General features: G+C 39.6%; 1 protein-coding gene across 1 annotated transcript in view; it reads right to left on the bottom strand.

Annotated features, from left to right (window-relative positions):
* LOC104565757 (potassium/sodium hyperpolarization-activated cyclic nucleotide-gated channel 1-like) overlaps nt 1-24227 on the bottom strand; it is an 88020-nt gene that overhangs the window by 49178 nt on the left and 14615 nt on the right. Inside the window, exon 3 of the mRNA XM_088538353.1 lies at nt 22961-23179. Coding sequence (XP_088394479.1) covers nt 22961-23179 — 219 coding nt within the window. The remainder of the gene's footprint in view (nt 1-22960; nt 23180-24227) is intronic.

Below are 24227 nucleotides of genomic sequence, written 5' to 3'. Positions count from 1 at the left end.
GGAGCCAGGAAACTACAGGCCGGTCAGCCTCACCTCCGTCCCTGGAAAGGTGATGGAGCAGCGTATCCTAGAGACCATCTCTAGGTATGTCAAGGAAAAGAAGGTGATCAGGAGTAGTCAGCATGGATTCACCAAGGGGAAGTCGTGTCTGATGAACCTGATAGCCTTCTACGATGAGGTGACCGGCTGGATGGATGATGGGAGAGCTGTGGATATTGTCTACCTTGATTTCAGCAAGCCTTTCGACACAGTCTCCCATAACATCCTCATAGGAAAGCTTAGGAAGCGTGGACTGGATGAGTGGAGAGTGAAATGGGTTGAGTACTGGCTGGATGGCAGAGCCCAGAGGGTGGTGAGAAATGGAGCTGAGTCTGGTTGGAGGCCTGTGGCCAGTGGTGCCCCGCAGGGGTCAGTACTGGCCTGGTGCTGGTCAACTTGTTTATCAGTGACTTGGACGAGAGCATAGAGTGCACCCTCAGCAAGTTTGCAAATGACACCAAACTGGGAGGAGTGCCCAACACTCCTGAGAGCTGTGCTGCCATTGAGAGAGACCTAGACAGGATGGAGAGTTGGGCAGAGAGGAACCTCATGAGGTTCAACAAGGACAAGTGCAGGGTCCTGCACCTGGGGAGGAATAACCCCAGGCACCAGTACAGATTAGGGGTTAACCTGCTGGAAAGCAGCTCCATGGAGAGGGATTTGGGAGTCCTGGTTGACAACAAGTTAACCATTTGTCAGCAATGTGCCCTTGTGGGCAAGAAGGCCAATGGGATCCTGGCCTGCATCAGGAGGAGCGTTGCCAGCAGGTCGAGGGAGGGGATCCTTCCCCTCTACTCAGTTCTGGTGAGGCTGTACCTGGAGTACTGTGTGCAGTTCTGGGCTCCCCAGGACAAGAGGGACATGGAGCTTCTAGAGAGGGTCCAGCAGAGAGCCACGAAGATGATTAAGGGACTGGAGCATTTGTCCTATGAGGAAAGACTAAGCGAGCTGGGCCTGTTCAGTCTGGAGAAAAGAAGGCTGAGAGGAGATTTGATTAACATGTTCAAGTACCTGAGGGGTGATCGTAGGGAGGATGGGGCCAAGCTCTTCTCCGTGGTGGCCGGTGACAGGACAAGGGGTAACGGGTGTAAGTTGAAATACAGGAAGTTGCACCTCCATGTGAGGAAGAACTTCTTTCCTGTGAGGGTGACAGAGCCCTGGAACAGGCTGCCCAGAGAGGTTGTGGAGTCTCCTTCTCTGGAGATCTTCAAAACCCGCTTGGATGCCACCCTGTGCCACGTGCTCTAGGTGTCCCTGCTGGAGCAGGGGGGTTGGACTAAATGATCTCTAGAGGTCCCTTCCAACCTCAACCATTCTGTGATTTCGTGAAAACTTTTCAGGAAAAGAGACTGCACAGTGATTACATACAGAATCACAACTGGTTCAAGACTCTTCCATATTAACTACATAAGAGGTTTTTTAAGTCCTTTCATAATATTATTTAAATGTATAAGTGGTTTTGGAAATCAAATAACCACTGAAAACAAAAATATGAAATATTCAGAAAACTTTAATTCCTAGTTAAAAATGAAACAGGTATCAAAATAAAATTCTGATTTACAGTACAGTTATATATCTGTTAATCTCTATTATGCTTAAATTTAGTATTCAATTAAATCTTGACACTGCTGTAATTACTTTGATGAAGACATTTTAAAACTGCAAACTCAATTTGCAAATGTCGAAAAATTATTTGGAAATTATTTTTTAAGCATTATATACACATATTTCTTTTGGTGAGATTTCATCCTTCAGCACATGGATAACTGCATGTGCAGTGACTGTGCACTGAAGGAATATAAAGAGCACAGTTTTTCAGCCTTGTGAAAAAGAGTAATGTAATTAAAATAAGTATTTCATCCAAAGATGCTTTTTAAGATTAAGGAATTAAGATTTGCAAAATTCTGCAATGGGCCACAAAATAAAAATACATAAATACCATTATATAAAATAAAATAATATAAATAATATAAATAAAATAAATAATATAAAATACATAAATACCATAAATACTATTTATATACTATAAATACTATAAATACTATTTTGGATAGAAATATTGTGTATTTTCAGCCATTTGCTAAAATACTTTTACTTGTCATATTTCCCCCTTTTTATGGTATCTATCTCCCCCCTTTTTTTTTTTTTTACTCATTCATTCCATTTAAGAAATTAGATAATAGATTGTTTACAAACTTTTAAAATGAACTCTTAACTGATGTATTCAACAATTCCAACTCACTATCTGAGATCCATGGTGTGCATCTAAATATCACATGATTACTTGCTGAATAAATAATCTAACCTGTATAAATAGGAATAAATCCCTGAGACTTGATTCTCTCAGGAAGAATTTGAATAACATGAGATAATCATAGACCACAGGCCATATTTTTTTCCTGTTTTCAAGAACTTCCAGTCTAAATTCATAAGTTGGTTCTATGTTAAAATAATAATAAAAGACATTAAGTTATGGATTAATGGGAAAGGAATGAGAAGAGCTGTATATGAAGAGCTGTATATGTATATTCTCTATATGTATATGTATGAGCTTATATTTGCTCAATTTTCTTTTGTCACTTTTATTCCAAGAACTGTTATTTTTCTCTTCTTTAACTCCTTAAATGTCTCACCAAATGCAAGCATTATTCCTGATACGCAGTGTTGTATATGAGATTTTAAAAGAGTATTATTATTTTACAAAAGATGAAGAAACCCTATTTTTGGCACATCTATTGTTTGATTGCTGGAGTTTGGCGTGGGCATGTAGATATTGCATGCAATTGCATGCTAATTGGATGCTATTGCATGCAACTTTTTTATCTCCAACTGCAAACAGTGCTATTTAATGTCCTCTCCCCAGTTGCTGTCAATCATACAAACCATTCACAACCTGTGTATATACCCTGATTCACAGGTACAGAACCAAACAGTAATATACTGGGTCTCTACTATACTGTGCTAGTGTGCTCATGCCAAGTCTCCAGACTGGAGCTCAGGTACAGGTAGTTAGAAGAAGGTAAAAAAAATGCTCACTGGTCTGATATCTTCTCTAGTGTGTCCTGCCTCTGTAACAAGCATTCCTTGTTATTGCAAGACCATCACATTATATTAACACAATGTTGGTCTAAAATTTTATCTATTGCACTTAGTTCAGCACATGAACATTTTTTAGGTTACTGGAGGACAGATAGGGGGAACGCTCAAAAATCTCCCAACCTGTAAGAAATTCTAGGCAAAAAAATCCAAAGTATTTAAGCTCAAATTCTATTTAGTCTATTTAGTCACATTTACAAGATTTAGCTTCAGTAGCTGCTACCCCATTACTGCAATTTGCAGTGTACATTTTCTTCTATATCAGCATCGATATTTCATCTGTACAGGAATGGACTCATTGATTCTGTCCTACCATAAAAAATACCTTAAAGTTCCTGTTTCATATTTAGTAAAGGATTACAGAGAATTTCCATCCACTTGGCCATAAGGGACTTATGTCCCCTATCGAAAATTCTACCAGGAATCCCTAAATATTTCTCTATCACTTTTAAGAATTACTGTGCATTTGTTGTTTGTACATGCCCTTGGATTAGAATCTTTTTCATCCTAGAGTTGCCTCAGATTATTAGATGATTACTAGAATGTGAACTGTGGAAAAAAAGAAACGTTTTGAATGTTGAAATATCAGCCTATTCCAGGTGGAGACAAGACTCCAATTCCTGTTCATATTTTGAATGAGTTCCTTAATGATGTTCCCAAATGGAATGCCTTCCATTTCATAAACATCTGTAATTTTGAATAGCTCTTTGAACTATGATGGCAGGCTATTTCATGAACCAGCTGAAGTTAAGATCTAACTGTTGCACAAAGAGACAGCCTCTAACAGAATACTTCATCAACTTAGCATTAACCTTAATATTTACACAAATGATGATAAACTGAGGTTACAGTTACAGGCCAAAAGTGACGATGCGTAGATGCTTCTTCAGAAAAGATTCCAAGTGGTGAACCTGAAAATGAATCACCTAGATACTTCTATAGCCTGCGTTTTTTACTGCTGCACTTAGCAAACAGATACATTCACAGAAGAAAACAAAGTTCATAATCAATAATAGATCAAACTATAAAGTTTCCTGTTGGATAATGTGATAATTTCACTTTATAATTCTTTACCACTGACTGGAACTGAAGTGAATGTTTAGTCTAAAAGCTATCAGCTGTTTATTCTCTATATTTCACTGATTACCCCCAAAAGAGTATTGTTACTTGCAAGAATGCTTTAAGCTGTCATTTTACTTACACACAGTAATTAAACATTTGTTTTTGATTGCCACAAAACCCACAACCTCTTATTATTGCTCTTTTCAATTAGTGTAATTGAGAAATTGATTAAGTTATAGTGATTTTTCTGAATAGGATTTGTTTTCTTCATCTGCTATATCTTGTGCAAATTTGCTTTTTACTGTTTTAAAAGCAGGAGGGGAGGGAAGGATAATGAAAACCAAGTTCATTTCCTGTCTTCACCAAGGCAATAACAGAACTCTCTCATTTAATGAAACATACATCAAAGCCACAGGGAATGAAAGGACACACATCTCTTCTCTGTGCTATGATAGGTGAACTTGCATGAAGTCTAAGGCAGGATGATTTTCTACTTTAATGAGAAAAATACCATACAGATGACAGCTTATTTAAAAATATCAGATATGCTGTAACGACCTCTTCTAAAGTTGCCAATTATGAAGTGAAATTTCACGCTGAGCACAAAAGCAGAGAAGTTTTCACAAAGCACAGAAGAAGAGTATATATGCTCCATTGCCAGTGAAAACACACTACTGCCTAGAGCTATCAGATAGGTGTTAGTCATGTTATGACACAATATAGACTCCACAATAATTTAAAAAAGACAGTAAACACAGCATAATTATTGTCACATTACTGGACAAATAAGTACAATAACATCACGCACTGGCACTAGGAGAGCAATGGCATTTAAGAAAGCCAGCAAGATGAGGCAGAGAGAAAGCTGTGCTGTACGGTCAAAGATACTGAGCTGACAGCTATGCCTATTAAGAATGTTCAAAATTTCTCATAATAAACTTCTGCTTATAGATGTTTATAACTTTATAAAACTTTAGTTATTTTATGTGAAATATGCCATGTCAAGCGTCTGCATCATGTAGAGGAAGATTTCAGTCAGAATGGTTCTACTGCTTGTGAGAATATAGCAGTGCAGCAGAAAAATGCAGTGATATTGACATTTTCAGGGAACGTCTTGGAGCTTGACAGTGCCAGTTTTCTTCCAGGGATTTTCTGTTTGCCATCTGTGTAAAATTAGATTCAAATTTACCCTTTTTAGAACTTTTGATTAGAATACTGTTGTTCATATGTGCTTTACAATGACTCAAATTTTAGTTAGAAATGACCTTTAGTAAGGTCCTTAAAGATCCAATATCCATGCTATGAATAGGTGGTGTATAAAAATAGTCCTAGAGTCAAAATGTAACAATGATCAACCTTGAAGTTATCATACTGCTTATATGACTTCTCCAGAGTTTATTTTCCACAATCCTAATGATAATTCAGTATGTTTTAAACCTGCACAGACAGTAAAACACCATTTTGAGTGGTAATAATCAAATACAGTACTTAGGCTCTCTGAAGGACTATCATGGAACAGAATATTGCTCTGGCTAAAACTTGAGTGTTAAGTAATTAATTTTCAGTAATTAATAAACATCTGTGGTAATCTAAGGATTTTTATAGCCAGAGCAACAGTAAAGTCAAGTGCAAATGTGTGTGTTTTTTTTTTTATTTTTCATGTTTGATACTGACATTTTTTTTAATTGGTATCCAGCACAAAGTGCTCTATGCCATCCGAGTTGTATATAATTTAAGTCATAAAGTTGAGCAGTTTCATGCATTTAATAATAGGGTTAAATGTAAACCCAATGAGGAACATATTGTCTATGACAATAATGACAGTGGGGATAGAAGGACAGGTCATTTTCTCAATCTGCCACAGGACTGGTCCCTACTCTATTCAGTAGGGTATCTTCTAACTGTATTGCAGATTTAAATGCTTCATACAACGGGGCATATATCTAATATTAATGAAATATTCCACAATACAATGCTTTAATTATTCACTTTTTCTTTCTCCTATCTTTCCTGTTTTGTCATATTATTCCATTTAATTTTACTGCTGCACCCCTAGGAAAGTTCTCTCTTCTTTCTACTCTTCTGGAGTAAGTGGCATAGCATCCACAATAGCAGTGAAAGCTATTCTGCTGTCATAGCAAGGCTGAGTGGAAGGTTTAGATAATGTCCATCTTCTCCAAATCCCACAAAACAGATGGTTTCTGTGGAGTGTTTTGAGGAAAAACAGTGTTCTCAGAGGACAAGTGTTCTCTGCTAGATGCAGAGACTAGCTTGGATCAGGGCACAGGAACTGGGGACAGGGCCCGGTAGGCTGAGAAACTGTGAAAGAAAACAAAGGGTAGCTGAAGGGAAAAGCAGGGGAGAGCTGAGGTTTATCTCCTAAGGTTTCAAATGGAAAGCAAGGTGATGTTTTCCTACACATCATTTCCAAGGCCTGGCACTATTTTGCAAGCTTGCATTGAGCTTTGCTAACTTCCCCAAACTATGAGCTCTATGGAGGAAGAACAAGTTTCTTAAGTATGTTAAGAAAGAAAGAAAGAAAAGAAAAATTGAAAATGTGATAATGTGATCTTCCAGTAATAAAGAATTATATTTTATCTACATTTATTGAGTTCCATATATTAGTGATTTTATTGTGCCCTTGCATCTCAAAGTTAGCCCCTTTTTACATTTTGCTTTAAAATCAATGACCCAATACAGTCCTTTAGATTTATTTAATCTCTTATAAACTTTTAATAGTTCTTCTCTCCATTTCTTTATGATTTTTTTTCAAACTTCTAGCTGAACTGCCTGAACAGTAAATTACTGTTGATGCTGCTTCACAAATCCACCTGACAGAGCAGGGACTATCACCTGCTATCTCTTATATCTCTGCTCATGCAACTCAAAATCTCACTGCCTGCTGACTGAATTAGATGGAGTCTAGATAATTTTAGCCATTTTTTGCTGAGCATTCTCACTTCAAGTCTCTTCTGATATTTTATTTGCACCGCCCACTTTTATAAGCCTATGATGCTGAAAATAAGTGAGGGAAACATAGATGGAATTAAAAGACATACCACTATCACTTTCCACAAAGAAAAACAGAGAAAATGCCAAATCTTTTCTGCATTTCTTCCACAGAAGGAAGTATTGTCCAGTCTGAGGCTTTCCTCAGGTCAATAAGTTACATTACAAGCTCCTCCTCCTATCACAATTATCCCTCCAAACAACCTGACTGCCTCTCCTCTGATGCAGCCTCCAGTTCTTTCCCCTGTCCATCCCTCCACTCTTCCCACTTCACATGGGAAGAGTGGCTCCTGCTACTTTCTAGTGTCTTTTTCCCTTTCAGTCATACCATTGGAAAAAGTCACAGGCCAGACATGCCTATTGCACAGATCATCTCTTTGCACTCTCCCAATCTTCCTTGGCATGAGCCTCCTGGACTGCCTCTGGTGCTGGTGGTACTGTTTGCTGAGCTCTGTTTTCATATGCTGAGGCTACCTTGATGCTACCCAAACAAATGCTGAAAAAATCTTGGTACTGGACAAGAGCGAAGACAAAAAGACAAAAAAGAGTGGACAGAAAAAGAGGTGGAATATTCTGCCTAGATTAGTCTGATCATCCTTTTCTATTATCTGCTCCCTTAAGTCTCACCAAAGTCAAAAGAAGTGTTTATGTAAGGAAAAGAAGAATATGTTGAAGAAGGAGAAAAGGTAGAGATGAACCTTAATTAGAAGAATTAACTCCATTAAACTCTGTTTATCAGTTCCTATCAAATGTGTAATAAAAATACACAAAGAATTGCTTTCATTTTTCATTTAAATTTTTCTATGAAACAATACAACATGATTTTTAGGCTTTCATCAAATTCTGCAGAGCAGAAATATACCTGGCCAGCTCTGCCTATAATAAAAAAACAGATAAAAAAACTTTTTCAAAGAGAAAATTATTTAAATGGTTATGTGAGAATGACATTTTCCTATCCCCAAATGGTACAATGCTATTTCATAGTATTGTGCAATTTTATAAAGAGATCTACTTTCACTATGGTTTTAGTAAATATTTAGTGTGTACAAAATTGTGTTCTGAAGGATTGGTTGACTTTCAGCTATAGTAATCCACTGGAAAAGGCAAATCTATGGAATCCTATGAAAACACATGGAGGCAAAAACATTTTCCTTTTATATTTAGTACTGATTTTCCTTTCTAATAGAGGCTTCTTAAATTATTGTTACGATGTTTTTCAAGGTTACTAACCATTTGCACAAGTCTAATAACTTAGCACACACCAGAATCTAGAGCACTCTATAAAGCATTCTTTGGTAGAAAAAAGGTTTCGTTCCTACTATTATTCTGTGCACTCTGTAATCTTTATAAATCCATATTGCCTTTCTTGGTTATACAAATGACAGTATTTTTGAGGCAGATGTGCTGGAGCTTTAATTACTCAGACCTCAGAAAACAGAGTGAGGTAGGGAGATAATTATGATTTAAAAGTAGAAGACAAAAGTAATCGATCCTTATTTCTTTGGTTTTTCCCCTACGAGACAAAGGAAACAAAAGAATTGGCATAGTAAGGATTCTTTTCTCACCTGTAATATCATATTATAGTGAGTGTTATTTCCTTCTACACATACAGGACAGAAGCAGAATCATTCTAGTGTAACTGGTATAATTGCTACCAGTTATCTCCATCTGGTGTGAATCACACAGTCTTCTATAATTTGTGCTATATTCTAACACAGACTTTGAAAAACAAAAGTTAGTTCCTTGGTGTTTTTTTTTCTTTTTTTAAATATATAACCTACCCTATGATAATTATTTCCAAAAGAAAGCTGGTCGTTCATAAAATCCGACTCCAGTATAACTTCACATCTTCAAAGCTAATTTTATATAGTCATCATGAACACGGCTGAAATTGTAATGAGCTTGCTCTGCATTTTCATATGGAAAACTGTTAGAAACCTAATTCATAATGCAAGGCAGCAGAACACTTTATAGGTAAATTACCCACAACACAGCAATAAATCAAAGTAAGTCCCATCTGTCATTTTAGAAGTGGCGGGAGTCTATTACAGATTGACACAGGTATGATGCAGCCAGATGGATAGCACTTGGCTTGCACAATACATGCTATTGGTAGAAAACAATTGCCTTTTTAAAGATACAAGGCAAAAATAGCCAACCTGATGTAGGGTACGGCGCTCGGAAGATCTCGCGATGTACGGGAAGAATAGGGAACTAAGGCATATGCCATATTAGGTAAAGAGCAACGCTTATTGGCTATATAGGCATGCTTCCGCCTTTGCTACCTTTATAAGATCCAGCCTGCGTATATTAAACGCCATTTGCAGCATCCTCATATTGGTGTCTGTGCTCTCTGGCCCGGGCACGGGTTGGACGTGCCTGGCCGCCTCGGCGGACGGAGTCGATTGCCAATGTCAGGCAACAAGTGGTGACCCCGACGTGATACTCCGAGGCGGCGGACCGCAGGCGGTCGAGGGATCCGGATCATGGAAGGGATAATCAAGGTCGTATTATCGTTTGCTCGTGAATGGGGGATTTCTGTGAAATCGAACGCAGTTAAGAGCTGCATTGAGCGGCTCCTTGAAGAAGGGGCAGTTAACAGTGCCGGGGAAGTTTTATTCCCCCAGCACTGGCAGAGATGTACCACCGCGTTAACGGAATATGGTATGTCTAAAGGGAGTGCGAAAGATCTAAAGACATGGGGAGTGATACGGCAGGTCCTCCAGAGAGCAAGGGAGGAGAGGGAGACTTGGAGGGCAGCACGGGAGGCGCTCGGGAAGAGCGAAGCAGTGGGAGTGCAGACAGAGGCTGATGAACAGACCCTCTGCAAGCTTTCGATCTGGTGCAGAGAGAATGGGTTCAAAGCCGAGCCCCACCTAGCATTCAAACCCGATGTGAAAGCCAAAAGCAAAGTGGCCATCGGAGCCACGTCCGCCTTTGCAAGCACTTCAGGACCGGGACCACCACGCCACTGAAAACCGCTGGTGTTTGGAGATCCATCGCTAACCCCCCCGCCCGTGCCTGCCTCTGTGCCTGCACCTGCGGCGCCTACACTGTCTGTGCCCCCGCTTCCGCTTGTTAGATTGCCTTGAAAAAAGGAGAAAGGGGGGCTGGGGAAGAGAAGGCGAATGAGATCAAGGAAACTTATGTTGCTGAAGGCTTGATGAAAGCCAGGAGGGAGGTGCAGAGGAATTTGATCTGTCTTTAAAAGTGGGGGTTGAAGAACTGTAATGCTTTAAGTGAGGATAGAAACCGTTATTAGGGCTATTATTTCTATTTGCTATGTTCATCTCTATTATGTGTTGTATCCTTTGTATATTGATGCCGACACGAGGTATGGTTGAAAGGTGGAAATTTGTATGATCTGTAGAGTCATAAAACTATTGTGAAAAATAGGATCCAAGACCCTGAGAAAGAAGATGTTTGCCTGCCCAGGCTGAGCGATAAGGAGTGCGGAGGCGGCTGCCCAGCCAGGCTCAGAGCCGACCTCCTCCGAAAGCAGCTGAAGGCGGCTGCTCGACCGGGCTTGTAGCCAACTTAACTGCAAACATCCTCTAAATTAGTTTGAAGGTCAAACACCCGAGAGGGAGGAGATGAGAAAGGCAGGACCCTCAGACTGACGACTGGGACAATTTACTGACATGCGCACCTGCGCACCCAGGAGGGAAGATTATGTGACTGAAGGCAGAGTTTGTCCGCCCCCTGGTCTGCCTGCTGGCACGTACTGGCCCTACGTGGCAGGATGCACCGGGCATAAACAGACAGTGCAGAGAGAAAGGAGGGGTGAGACTCCTAACACTGAGACCCACGTTGTCTCTGCGGGGACGCCCGCTGAGTTGGGAGCCTGTCAGCAACCCTCTCATCTGCCAACTCAAGAGAATGTTCAGTCTCAGTGTCCTGCCGACAAGTAATGAGTAATTAGGCATACTTTGCTTCTTTAACGTGCTTTCACCTGAATAGCCGTAGCCACTTTGTTCTGTGTGATTATTGCCGAATCCCAAACCCATTCGCAACCTAATTGGCAGCGAGGATGGGATTAGGCAATTGAGACAGTGGAACTCACTAGTGGAGCACACAGCTACGTGAGGTCGTGCCACTGGATGGAAATTGTGTTTGTGCTGTTTGTATCTGTGGTTTTTAGATCTTTATTGTGTAATATATATATCAGCAGAGAGGGCTAAATAAGCACAACAAGAAAGTCCAGAATTTGAAAGTGGGAAAGTCAGGAATAACTCAGACTACGGCGTCCCCCCCCACCTCCCCCGCCCACCCACCCCACCGATGGAGGACTGGGAGCCGTACTCTGACTTGTATCCTTGGAAAGAGACTAGGGAAGTACTTCAGCATGGGAAACAAGAATGAAGTGATGGCCAAGCTCCAGTGCAACTGACACAGAAGGACCTGCAACAGTCCTTACAAATTGTAAAAGCCTCAATGCTACTGGAGCGGAGGCCTCCTTAATATACAGAAATCCCAAGCAATTTCTGGGGAGGAAACCAAATTGAAGCTATGCAAACATAAATAGAAATGGAAATTGAGAACCTTTCAAAATGATTCGGACATCTTAATAATCGATTTAAAAGATTGTTTTTTCACCATACTATTACATCCTGAGGACCATGACATAGTGGAACATATGAACCAAACGCTGAAACGCCAGCTACGAAAAACGAAAAATTGGCAAGAGCAGAATATGTTTTAAAATTTTGAGATTGCCCCAGGATAGCCTAGTCCCTCTGATGGTCAAACACAGGGCTGGGCTAAAGGGAGGCCTGACAGAAGTAAAGTCGGGTCCGTGTAAGGTGATGCTGAGAGACTGGAACACGGGAAAACGGACGGGACCCTTGGGCTTGATAACCTGGGGAAAAGGGTATGCTTGTATCGTTACAGATACTGGAACCAGATGGGTGCCAGCAAAAATGGGTGAGACCTTGGCTGGAAGCAAACTTGCATACATCAAACGTAGCAGGCAGGCAGCTGGTACCCTAGCTGTGGAAAGTGTGAGCCTGCAGAACAACAACATGGGAGGAAGAAGTGTTTCTGTTATTATTAGCTGTATATTGTGGCTTTTAGGAGCTTCCCCCTACAGGAACGGCTGGTGGGATGACCTCACAACCCATACACCTCAGTGATGGAGGATTCGACTGGACCCCGACCTACTAAGAAAGCACCTTGTCCGGTTGAAAAGGAAATATTGGAGAACAGCAAAACAAACGATCGACATGGCAAGACGAGGAAAGGGTCTCTTTGCGTTATCCTGCTGATACAGGTTGTATGGAGTCGACCAGGAAACACAGAATCCTAGGCCCGACAATGGGCGAGGGCGAGAGGCGCATCCCATTATTGCCTCCCCACCGGGGTGGAAAAAGGGGAAAGTCCTGATCTCAACCTGTGTTGAAAATGTTGCAGTTTGAAAGCCGTAGTGGTAATGGTGGTGGGGGGGGGAAGGAGGTATCAAAAAAGGTATCGGATTCACGAACAGTCTGTCAACTGTAGGTCCGATTGCCCCCCCCCCCCAGACAAATAGTCGAGTTCGCAAACAGTATGATTTATTCGAGTGCAGCATTTACAAAGCAGGTTTCGGATGTTAGTACAGGAAATTCTCTACTAGAGCATGGGGTTTTTAGCTAGCTCTGATGTACAAATGTGCAATCATCACTCACCCCAGAAAATGGGAGAAGACGTCCAGTCTCGAGTCTCCTCAGGCAGCGTCCCGGCGCAAGGGGAGGGAAGGGGGCTCAGCCTCTCAACTGACCCAGGAGTTACGATGAATTCTTCCCTCCAGACTTTTCATCCTTAGTTCACCTTTTATACTTTTCTTTACATTCAGGTGGAGCTTGAGTGACTAAAGTCATACTTAACCTTGTTGTTGATTGGTGGAAAAGTTTCTCGCTTTCATTTAAAGGTACAGTCAACCGAAAATCTAAAGCGCATGCTCAGTGAGGGGTGGTCGTACCTCGGAGGCGGGTAACTTCTGAGATGGAGGTACGGTTTTCACATTATAATGAGCAAAGTTTAAGCATCATTTGCCACCTTTGCTGGCTCAGCACCGGACTTGTTATCGTATATCTCTCATTAGACAGCCACTGTGCAGCTTATCAGCAGCCCAGCAAAGGGAGTGCAACAGAGTTTGGCCGTGGAGCTTTCATCCCGCTCCATCCTCCGTTACTCCCTTTTGCAGCTGCGAGGAGGGCAGATTGCGTTGCCCAGGGAACCGTGGAGGAGCAGAGTCCGTGCATACCAACCATCCTGGAAGTGGCAACTGTGCAGCACCCCAAGCAGGCCTCTGTAATGCCAGAGCTATGTGAGGCCCTAGTTTTCCTCTCAGTTCCTGCTTTCAAACAATTCTTCTACAAACGCTTCTTCCACACAATCCACTAACATGCTTTGCTTTTGTAAGTTTTGCGGCTTCGCTAACAGATAACGCTTTATGCAAATTAATGGCACGAAGAGCAGCAAATCTCACAATACTGCCTAGTGGGACAGTGTATGGGGAATCATGGTCACCATATGGGTCATATGTTAATGTGACATACCGCTCCCATCATGTGAATTTCACAGAGTACCTAGAGATAGTCACTCAGAAGGCTCAGAAATGGGAGAGAAAGATTACATCAGATCCCTCTGCCACCTATAATACAATAAATATAGGCAGAGGTGTGGGAAGATTTAGCTGCGGGGATGATGAAGGAAACAGGGAGTGGATTATACCCGAAGACTTGTTTAGACACTCAGGTACAAGATGGACGAACGGTACTATAATTCTCCCCACCTGAAACGTTTCCTGCTCTAGCGCGCTATGCTTGCTGGCTGCTGCATACCTACCACCAGACAAAATACCCCCAACCCTTGTAAAATTTTTTGCCCCCATGTCACCTGATGTCTTTTTACCGGGTAATATGAGCGAGGCACCATTCCTCGTCCTGGTGAATGCTAATATTACTTGCCTCGGCCCGATTTTAGGATCAACAGGGCTATACAAAATTCAAAGCTCGACCTGTCACTTGTTGCGGACGAATAAAGCAGTAAACACGTTGTCTCAACAGATAGCGGCAGGTCTTAGGGATGTCAACCAGATACTCAAAGCACATCACGAGGCCATCAACGTAATCTTCGAGATTCTCCAGGTGGGGGGAGGCCGGTCCAGAACATTCAAAAACCTAACATTTTGTTGCCTGACCACAAAAGACTACGAGAAGATCGGCAAGAGGTCGGAGGCCATTCAAAACGTAGGATCAGATCTGCTACAGATGATAAGACGTAACCCAGGAAACTGGAGATGGCTTGAGAACATAGGCAACAGTATCTGGACATGATTACTATCCTGGCTCAATTGAATTGATTGTGGAAGCTTGGGTTGATTATCATTATGGTATTGATTGGTGTCTTTTGCGGCATGCCTATTTTGTCATGTATAATCCACTATGTATTGCATCAGCTACGACGCTCACAGAAACAAGGCAGTCACAATGTACGCTATTAGCAGCTTGTTCAAAGTAGTGATATTTAGGATATTTAGATTAACATGGGGAGGGGGAGATGTAGGGTACGGCGCTCGGAAGATCTCGCGATGTACGGGAAGAATAGGGAACTAAGGCATATGCCATATTAGGTAAAGAGCAACGCTTATTGGCTATATAGGCATGCTTCCGCCTTTGCTACCTTTATAAGATCCAGCCTGCGTATATTAAACGCCATTTGCAGCATCCTCATATTGGTGTCTGTGCTCTCTGGCCCGGGCACGGGTTGGACGTGCCTGGCCGCCTCGGCGGACGGAGTCGATTGCCAATGTCAGGCAACACCTGATTACCCCAGCAAGATTGAGTGTAATAAGAGCTGAAACACAATAATGAAGGATCTGGACAAAACAGGAGACCAATGTAGTAAGAACATTCTGATTGATTTATATTCCTTTCCTAAAGCCTTTCCTTCTAACAGAGTGTACTATTCAGTTCCATTGGAAAGAAAAAGATACAATTATTTCGTTATCACTTATTTTGTATTAATGTGTTTTTTAAAGGTAAACAGCTTCTAATTATCATTTGGGCAGTGGCAGGAGGGATGATAATTTCTCTTTACTTGTTACAGTAGTATCTACTGCACTTCCCTATTTATATCTTCAGAAGGTTATAGTCAAATTAAATATCACAACTACACCCAGCAAAAATTTAAATAATTATAATAAATGAAAATTACTAGATATAATGACAGAAAGACAATGCAAGTGAAGTTAGTAAACGACCTGTTCTGATACACCAACATTTTCACATTCAAGGTATGGGCCTCTCTGCACTTGAGCTCTAGAAGATGTGTTTACATATGTCAAAGGGTTGAGTACATGGTGGTCTTAATTATGTATCAAAATATTTAAAAGAATACACACAAACAGAAGAATTAACATCTCTCAAATGATACAAGCCTATCGCCCTTTGAAAGAGAATGTCTGAAATGGTTGTTTTTTGTCAACTGAACTGCAATCTTTTGTTCATTTTCTTTAGGAATGTTTTGTATTTCTGCAGCTATCAAATATATTTTAATAATTTGGGCTGGTCTAAGAAATCTCAGTCCATTCTACAAGGATTAATAATGCCCATAGAAGACAGGAAGACTATATCCATTTTGCAGCATGACACCTGATGTTCACAAAAACAGCATTAGATGATACAGTACATCAGATAGAAAAAATCCAAAAGTCAAGACTTCCAGACTCTTTTCTAACAAGAAATTATTCTTCCTAATAAAATCAACAAACTAAGAATTATCGCTACCAGAAGCAAGCCCAAATTTTGGCTCATCCAGTAATTTATTCCTAAATATTTATGGGATAATAGTGAACTTTCCTCTTCTCAGTCTTATGATAACCATAACGCTCTTGGTACAGTGAACACTCAGTTATTTCTGGAGATGTGGGGCTATAAGAAACTTTTAACAAATCTTCTATTTGATCACCCATAACACTGATGAAACATTGCTTACTATTTACTAAATATCACACTGTAATGAAGCTAAATATGATATAAATCTGAGCAAGCTAATGAGATTTTATAAAAGCTTGCAGAATTATAAGCTGATGGTGACAAGATTTCACTCTCTCCCCACTCTTTTTTTTCTTACAAGTCATAGTAAACCATGCTTCGTTCTCCAAAATAAATAATTTTATTTGGGGTGGCATACATACCATAGCACAGCAGCACAGAAAAGATTTATCTTCAGAATGGCTCACCTGTGCCAGCAATCTGAACATGACATGACCTATCACTAAAATTATGCTGTCTAAGTGAAAATGTGCTATTGCTAAGTAAAGAAAAGGAGTTGAGACGAATCAGAGAATAGTTTTGTGTTACCCCATTTTCAGGCTTTCCAAAAACCACTTGCAGCAAGAAAAGCAAAAGTTCCATTAAAAAAAAAAAAAGTGAACATCATGAAAAGCAACTAAACTTATTAAGCAAGCCAGTATTTCTTGGGAATATTTACTTATCAGATCAGATCCATGTGTTACATGTTAAAACCCCAGTATTGCAACTTCATCTGAAAGTCTAAAATTCAAGCTATGCTATTTTTGTTTCTTACATCTCTGCAGTTTATTAAAAAATACCAGAACAACTAGAAATTCAAAGATTCTTAATTCATGAATGGTACATAAAAAATGTGGGCATCAGAAATTCTACTTTCTCTTATCTGCTTCACACTCACTCCATCTTATCCAACTCTGGGCTCCAACAAGGGAAGACAAAACCACACACACACTTTTCTATACATGTAGGTGTATGTATATAAATAATGTACCAAAAGTGGTACAAGCCTAATTAAATTGTGATGTTCTCCTGTTATTTGTCACCCGTCTTCCCTTTCTACATGTTTGTATCATGACCTAATACTGGAACTGCTAATTCCCAAACTCCTGCTGAACTGTAGGTTGCTGATATTTACAGAAGTCTACAATTTTCCAGAAAAGTCTCCTAGGCACCAAAACTCTACTAATGAGCATATCAAGAGCTTGATGTTCATCTTCCAACCTGTCTTTAACCACAAAGTGATGGAAACTTAGGAAAACATGGATTACTTGCTCCTTTTGTCATAATAAAATGCAGAGCCACCACCTCCCTGGGTGAGTGCTAGGACACCAAGGTGTAGTCCATGGCAGCGTGTCCCTCACTGCCTTTGGCCCTCTTTGTTGCACACAAAAATGATTGAGCAGAGTAGAAAGAAGCCTGACTCTCCATACTGGCATTTAAGGTGTTCACCTGAGAAAAGAGAAGCTAAGGTTTCATCCCTGCTAGCAGCACTGCCTGGAGCTTCCGAGGAACCACTTACAAATGTCCCCGTGAAAGCAGGGCAGGACACCTGACCTTCACCTTGACCCCCTTGAGCACAAGTCTTTTGTACTTTGATCAAAGCAGTACAGCTGAATGGGTGAGATGAGGTGAAGTGAGGCGAGGAGTCTCCTTTTCACTTTCCTTCCCATCTGCTTCATCTTGTGACAGCACAAAACACCTGGCACGTGGCAGGAGGGACACGCTCCTGCTTGAACCGTTCAGGCGGCTGTCGGCTTTCAACCTGCTTTTGCCGCTTCTGAGAAGAGTTTTCTCTTCCCAGGGTGAAACACCAGCAGGGGAGGAAGCGCCATCTGCTCTTCTGGCTGCCTCCGAAAGGAAAGGTGATCCCTCCTTGCCATTCTGAGAGAAGGAGCTCAGACACGCAACTGCCCAAGCTGCCTGGATTACGTGCCTCTGCCTCACAGAGCGGGTAGAAGGGCAAGATGGAAATTCGCTCCAGCTGTTGCTTCCTCAAACCAGCTCAGCAAGCATGCTGGCTCTTGTGTGTGAACTGTGGAGGGTCTGGCTCTCCCCATCCACTAGGCACAGAATTTAGACACTCAAATCAGAGCTGTGAGGGATGGGCTTGAAAGTTGGTGCCAGCCTTTGTGCTGTAAAATCTAAAGCTGTCTCCTTCCTTAACCCTATGTCATTCATCGGTAAAGATTTCCTTGGATGCTTACAAAGAAAATTAAAAATGAGCTTCTGTGCTTCAAATCACCATGCTGTCTATGTAAGAAGATCCAACACCAATTAGCAAGTTGCTTTTAAATTATTTTTGCATGCAATTAACTGCTTTTTCTCTGTAGAAAAGAACATTTTAGATCTTCTCACTTTGAGATTTAAAAGATCTATTCTCTTTGAGTCTGGTGATCGATTTAACAGAAGACATGCTAAAAGACCATAAATTAATAGAAAAGCTAAAAGCATAGTATGGGCTAAGAAGGAGATGTGATGTCCTTTAGGATATTTAAAGTTGATGTCAAGTCCAGAATACTTCCTCATCTTTAATAACAATTTAACATACCTTCGCAAGAGTAGGACAGCATCCCTTATATGCAGGCAGTTGTAATTTTTTCCATTTGCCTTTTTAGTATTTGCAACTGATAAAATTGCTTTATCTGTTTATTTTGGAAACCTTGTGTGGTTATTAGACTTGTTTGCCAATAAATAAAAAGATATAAATGATAGCATAATGTAAATCGATCTAATAGCTATCACTTTATCAAGCCAATTGTATGCTATACAATCTGTATGCTTACAAAACTATTAGTTTATGACAGATCCTAGATCTTTCGTGCTACTATGACAGACTGGAACAAAATAAATTTTAACTATTCTTTTTCAAGCTTATTCAACAGCATCCAAAGCATTAGGTGATCATTTTCCTGTTAAAAACTATAAAAATCCAAATGAAGAGTTATTATACCAGTGGTCTTCAACTCTTTGTCTAATGACTTTTATTTGCCTGCTTTGCTTTACAGTACATTTTTTTTTTCAGATGCTGCCTGTGACTTCCTGGATATTAGAACTTCTATGTACTTCTGCATCAGTCTTCCATTTACTACTGATCCCGTTTATATCAGAGATTTATATCAGTGCTAAGTTGTCACTGATTTTTTCCTATTCTTTTATAAGACAGAATGGTCTATCAGATTTTCTAACTGAAAAGGTCTGACACGCATTTCTTCTTCTCCGCTAACATTTCCATTCATTTCAGTGGAAAAACCTATCAAGTGTTCCTCAAAGTGAGCAGAATGTAGCAATCATCCTTTTTTGTACCAGTTCTTGGTACATGGTTTTATTGTCCTCCCTCAGCATTTGCCAGCTAAGAAACACTGTTAATTTGTGATAAAATCTCTGATAAATTATGTTTTTGGCCTATAACCATACGCCCAGTGGTATTTGCTTTCTTCATCATACTTTGATTTCTCTCAGCATGCAATGATTGGCACAGGTAAAACTGATGCTCTTTGATGATGTCTCGCATATTTGGCTTAACAAAAACTCTTTCTTGTCTTCTTGGGTTTATTTCTTCTAGTTTGAATTGTAATGCTTGTTCCAGTTTTGCATAACATGATCTTTGGGGGAATTTATACAGGGAAGATGTGGTGCTTTCGGCAAATATGTCACTGCAAGCTACTTTTGTTTATTTCAAGAAGTACCAGAATTCGATAGTTCTAGTTTCTAATTGAGTGCTACAGATATATTTATGAAAAGATAGCTGAAGCAGAAGAAAAAAAAAAGGAAAAAAAAAAAAGAGAGAGAGAAGATTTTGATGACAGGGCACAATCTGACCCAGAGGAGAATCTAAGACCATGTCTCTGGCGACATTCTATATTCTCAAGCAAACCAAGCTAATTCCATTATTTTCAGTATCTCTTATTACAGAAACAATGGATCTTTGAAATATGTAATGCTATATATTCAAGACTAGCAAAAAAAAAAAAAAAAAAAAGATGATACTGGCATTTAAGCCCAAGAAAACTAATCAAGACACTCTCCTGATTTCTCCAATTTTGAATTCCAAACGAAGACACAGCAATGCCCTAAACCAAAGTATATTTTTACATTTATAATAAAAAATCTGAATTTTGGGGGTGAAGATTTGATTTACCTTTTCCTCAAGTTTCTGCTAAGTAAAATATAAGCTATTTTTTTCTGTCAGTAATTTAGAAAATATGCTGACAAGATAGCTAGCATAAACTGATCTTTGAAAAAAAACTGTCTGATTTGCAAAGTAAAGACACATTATTAGAAGTATAAACAATACCCTTTTGCAGTATAGAGTAATGGTTTCATAATTATTAGACCACATTCACAGACTCATTTCAAAATATATGATTAAATTCTGATAAAGTAATAGGCAAGAATAGGCAAACACGTCAGCATAGTTTTTACAGCTGATACTATACAAATGATTTCAGGGTCTCATAAATCAGTAGAAAATTTTCTTTAATTACAGTAAGTTTTAGCCCTAGCATATAATAATCACCATGCCAAGGACAGCCAGAATGACAGAGAAATATTTTTACAGACTAGAAACATGCAATTTCTGGTTCATTTCTTTCATTCTTGATTGACAATGCCACGTTAGGCTTTGGTCTATGATGTAAGGAGACCAATGGTAAATAAGAACTGAAAACAAAGAGAATGTAAATTCTCAGAACCGCAGAAAGTGAAAATTGCCAGAAATTTCCATGTTATGCTTAATAAAATGTGTGTAAAAAACAAAAAGAATAAAAAAAATGCTTTGCTTGTTGTTATATGAAACATGAGAAATGCAATAGGACTTGACCTATTCCTAATCCTCCCTGGATTTTAATTTCCACAACAACCTCTAAGTGAAACTGACTTTACTTAACACAGTTTTAAATATATGAATATTTGTATATGTTTACAATATTCCTGAAACTCTAAAATGTATATCAACAAACTTACCATATCAATTAATTCATATTTTTGAGAATAATGAGTTCTGTATTATTCATATTCAGATATAAATGTGTTTATGAACTAGACATTCAAATGAAATACATGAATAATAGACTTCTCTTTGTTTAAGGATTTCTTTTTCTTAGATTTCCTCTTGAACTTAATGTTGAAAATAGCATATTTTTAGGTAACCATGCCAGTATCCAGGCATTTTTTTTTTAGGAAAGAACACTGTAATACTATGGTGTGACCACGAAAGTCTGAGGATATGATGAGCTTTCAAGCTGATACTGTTTTCACATTTGTGTGCATGCGTGTGTACATATGTTTGTCCCAACCTCCAATGAAATAGCAGTTATACAGGTCTAAGGTTTTCTTCTTTATGTTTTCCATTATGGTTAACTTGTCCTGTCCCATAGCTCCTTACAAATGTCTCATTCTGATAAAATTGATTCCCCTTGAGATGGCAGAGCTGGCTCAGGGAGTAGTCCCAATAAGACCGTTTGTTAGATATAATCACCTAGCAGGATTAGCCCCTTGATTTTACATTGAAATGGATTAGGAGATTTCACATAGCCACTGATAAAACACAGATTTCTAGAGGTTTTAATGCTCACACCCTCTCCTTCTAAACCTCTCATCTTCACTTGTTGTTCAAGATAACTCCAGGTTTGCAATCTTCTGTTTTAAACAGCCATGAGATTAATGTGTCAACTACCAGCTAATTTCTCTGTTACTGGCATTTTAGCACATCCCTTATCTCTGCATGCCTCTGAGATACTGCCTCCAGTTGTCTTGCTGTGACTTCAGTTTAACAAAACTGAATGTAAGCTCTTCATTGATACACTCTTGTCTGCCCTTCCCCTTGCCTGCCTGTAAAGAAAACACCACATTCTTTCTGCTCTCAGGTCTTTTGGGATTTTTTCCTTTTTTTTTCTTACCCATCAAACTCAGGCCATTCCTTTTCATCTTCAGCAATGCAAGGATCACTCTCTCCTCTACATACTCCTTGCCAGGTTTCTCCCCCAGGCTTACGTTACATTACACTGGGATTTCTGCCCAATTTGCCTTTCCTGACTCCCTTTTAGAGGAATGCCAAATACTGTTGCTCGGGCCATGTTTCTTACTTGCTGGTTTGAACTCTCTGAACTCTCTGATTTGACTAGTTTGTTCAGCTGACCTCTCTCCTGGCATGTTCTCTCTAGTTCCCTATTTACTGTAACATCCAATTTTTGCTTCTTTTAAGCATCTCAGTAACTCTGCACATCTTTATCATCTTTTGCTGAGGTTCATTCTGATTCCTCACACCACCATTCCTACCATCACCACCTGGTTTCCACGCATGCTTACATGGAATATCACAAACTCAATTCTTGTATCTGTTTCTTAATGAACTCCCTATATATTTATTTCCCTAAATTATCCCTGTTTTTCTATTTTTCGGATGAGTGCCTTTTCGGCTAGTACTCTTCGGTCCTTGGAGACAACCTAGCACATTATTGATTATAGTATAAACAATATTATGATAAGGCAAATAAAGACTTCTTTTAAGCACTTCTCTAAGGTAGTTTCAGGCAAGACTAATTGATCAGGTGTGCTCCTCATTTAAAGGCCATTCTTATGACAAGCTTATGCCTATACTGCAGTCCAAAGGAATGACAGCAACCTCTATAGACAAACCCAAATGACCTTGTTCAAGTTCCTCATTCAAGCCACTTAGTTCAAGCACCTACAGAGTGAAGCACAGTCTGGACCAGGAGATGGAGTTTCTGTGTCAGATATTACAGAAGTTTCGAATCCAAGATTTCATTCAGTGCATGGGAGATGTGTAGGTTCATGCAGGGATACATTTAGCCCACAGTGTTTTCTGAATTATTCCATGTTCAGTGAAATTTGCTGCAGGATTCAGATTACTTCTTGCAAAATTGTATAGCTTTTTCCACATTCAAAACATCTCATTAATTTATCTCAAAACTTTAAAAGGTTGCATTAAAAATAATTACCTTCTCTTGATATTGTCGTCGTGAAGAATCCAGAGACTGAATTAGGGCAGTCGCGTGACCAACAAACATGGCATAACAAGTAGCCCCCACAATCATGCTCAACATGGTTATCCAGAGATCAGACATGCTGACGGGGGCACGGGCTCCATAACCAATGCAGAGCATATGGCTCATGGCTTTGAAGAGTGCATAGGAGTACTGCTTTCCCCAGGAATCATTCTGCAAGAAAAGAGACAAGTGACTGAGCCAGCAAGCAGCTGAAGGAAAAAATACTTTTGCGCCTATATAATAGGAATTTAGATTACTGGCTTTGAAGGAACAGCCTGGTAACACATTCTCTGTGCATGAGAAGAGATATTGTTCCTAAATTAATTGCTAGATAAAGCATCAGAGATTCTGTCAGATAGTGCTTAGCATAGAGATATGAAATAAATTTGACTATTTTTAATACACGATTGTATTCTTAAAGCTGGATGTTAAACTAATTACAAGGAGGCTAAAAGTCAATTTTATTTAACACTCCAAGGCAGGGGGATTAGAAAGAGCTGAGCATGCAGACTTATCAAGTGTGGGAAAGTGGCACTTTGTTTTAATATGCATTAACATAGTCCCATGGCCCCATTTCTTTCTTTTCAGAGAGTGGTCCATTTTAACATACCACCATATTTCATCTTATCAATCAGCTTCATTTCCCAAGGAGAGAAAAAAAAACTCCTTGATTTTGCAATTGTTGCTAATTTCTGTAACATTACTATTTGTTGTGTGTCTGTTTATCCTGTTCTTGCAGTCTTTTGTTTATACCAGAAATACCTCAGTTCAAAAGAACTTTGTATTCTTTATGCTTAACCCATGCCCATAGCTGCCATTTGTGAAACATATCTCAAAAGAACAGGTAAATTCCTGGGTTCTGCACTCTTGACATTTAGCTACCCCTCTGGATTCTTTCTAGGACCCTGCAGCTCATTCAGAGGCTTTAAAAGCTACAAAGGTGATGTCAGCATCTTCTTTTAGCTTTATAGAGAGTCAGTCAAAGGGGATGTTCCCAGAGAAAAACAGACATTTTAACACATTCCAAAAAGCCCTGGGAATCCTAGTTGATTTATTTTTCCTATTTTCCTTGCCAAGGGAATGAAATGGGAACAGTTTTATTGCTGTTTATTACTCATTGCCCAGGAAAACAAATTGTGCTTGGAGGCACAGAGTGTACATGAGAAAATACAGTATTTGTCACAGAGAACTGAGAATAATTTCAGAAACGAGGAAGTAA

This window comes from Tinamus guttatus, unplaced genomic scaffold (genome assembly GCF_059628265.1).
Source record: "Tinamus guttatus ecotype Peru unplaced genomic scaffold, ASM5962826v1 Tinamus_guttatus_pri_ptg001027l, whole genome shotgun sequence".
NCBI classification, from domain to species: domain Eukaryota; kingdom Metazoa; phylum Chordata; class Aves; order Tinamiformes; family Tinamidae; genus Tinamus; species Tinamus guttatus.
The sequence above is the reverse complement of the archived record's forward strand: the minus strand, read 5'-3'. Positions and strand labels throughout refer to the sequence as shown.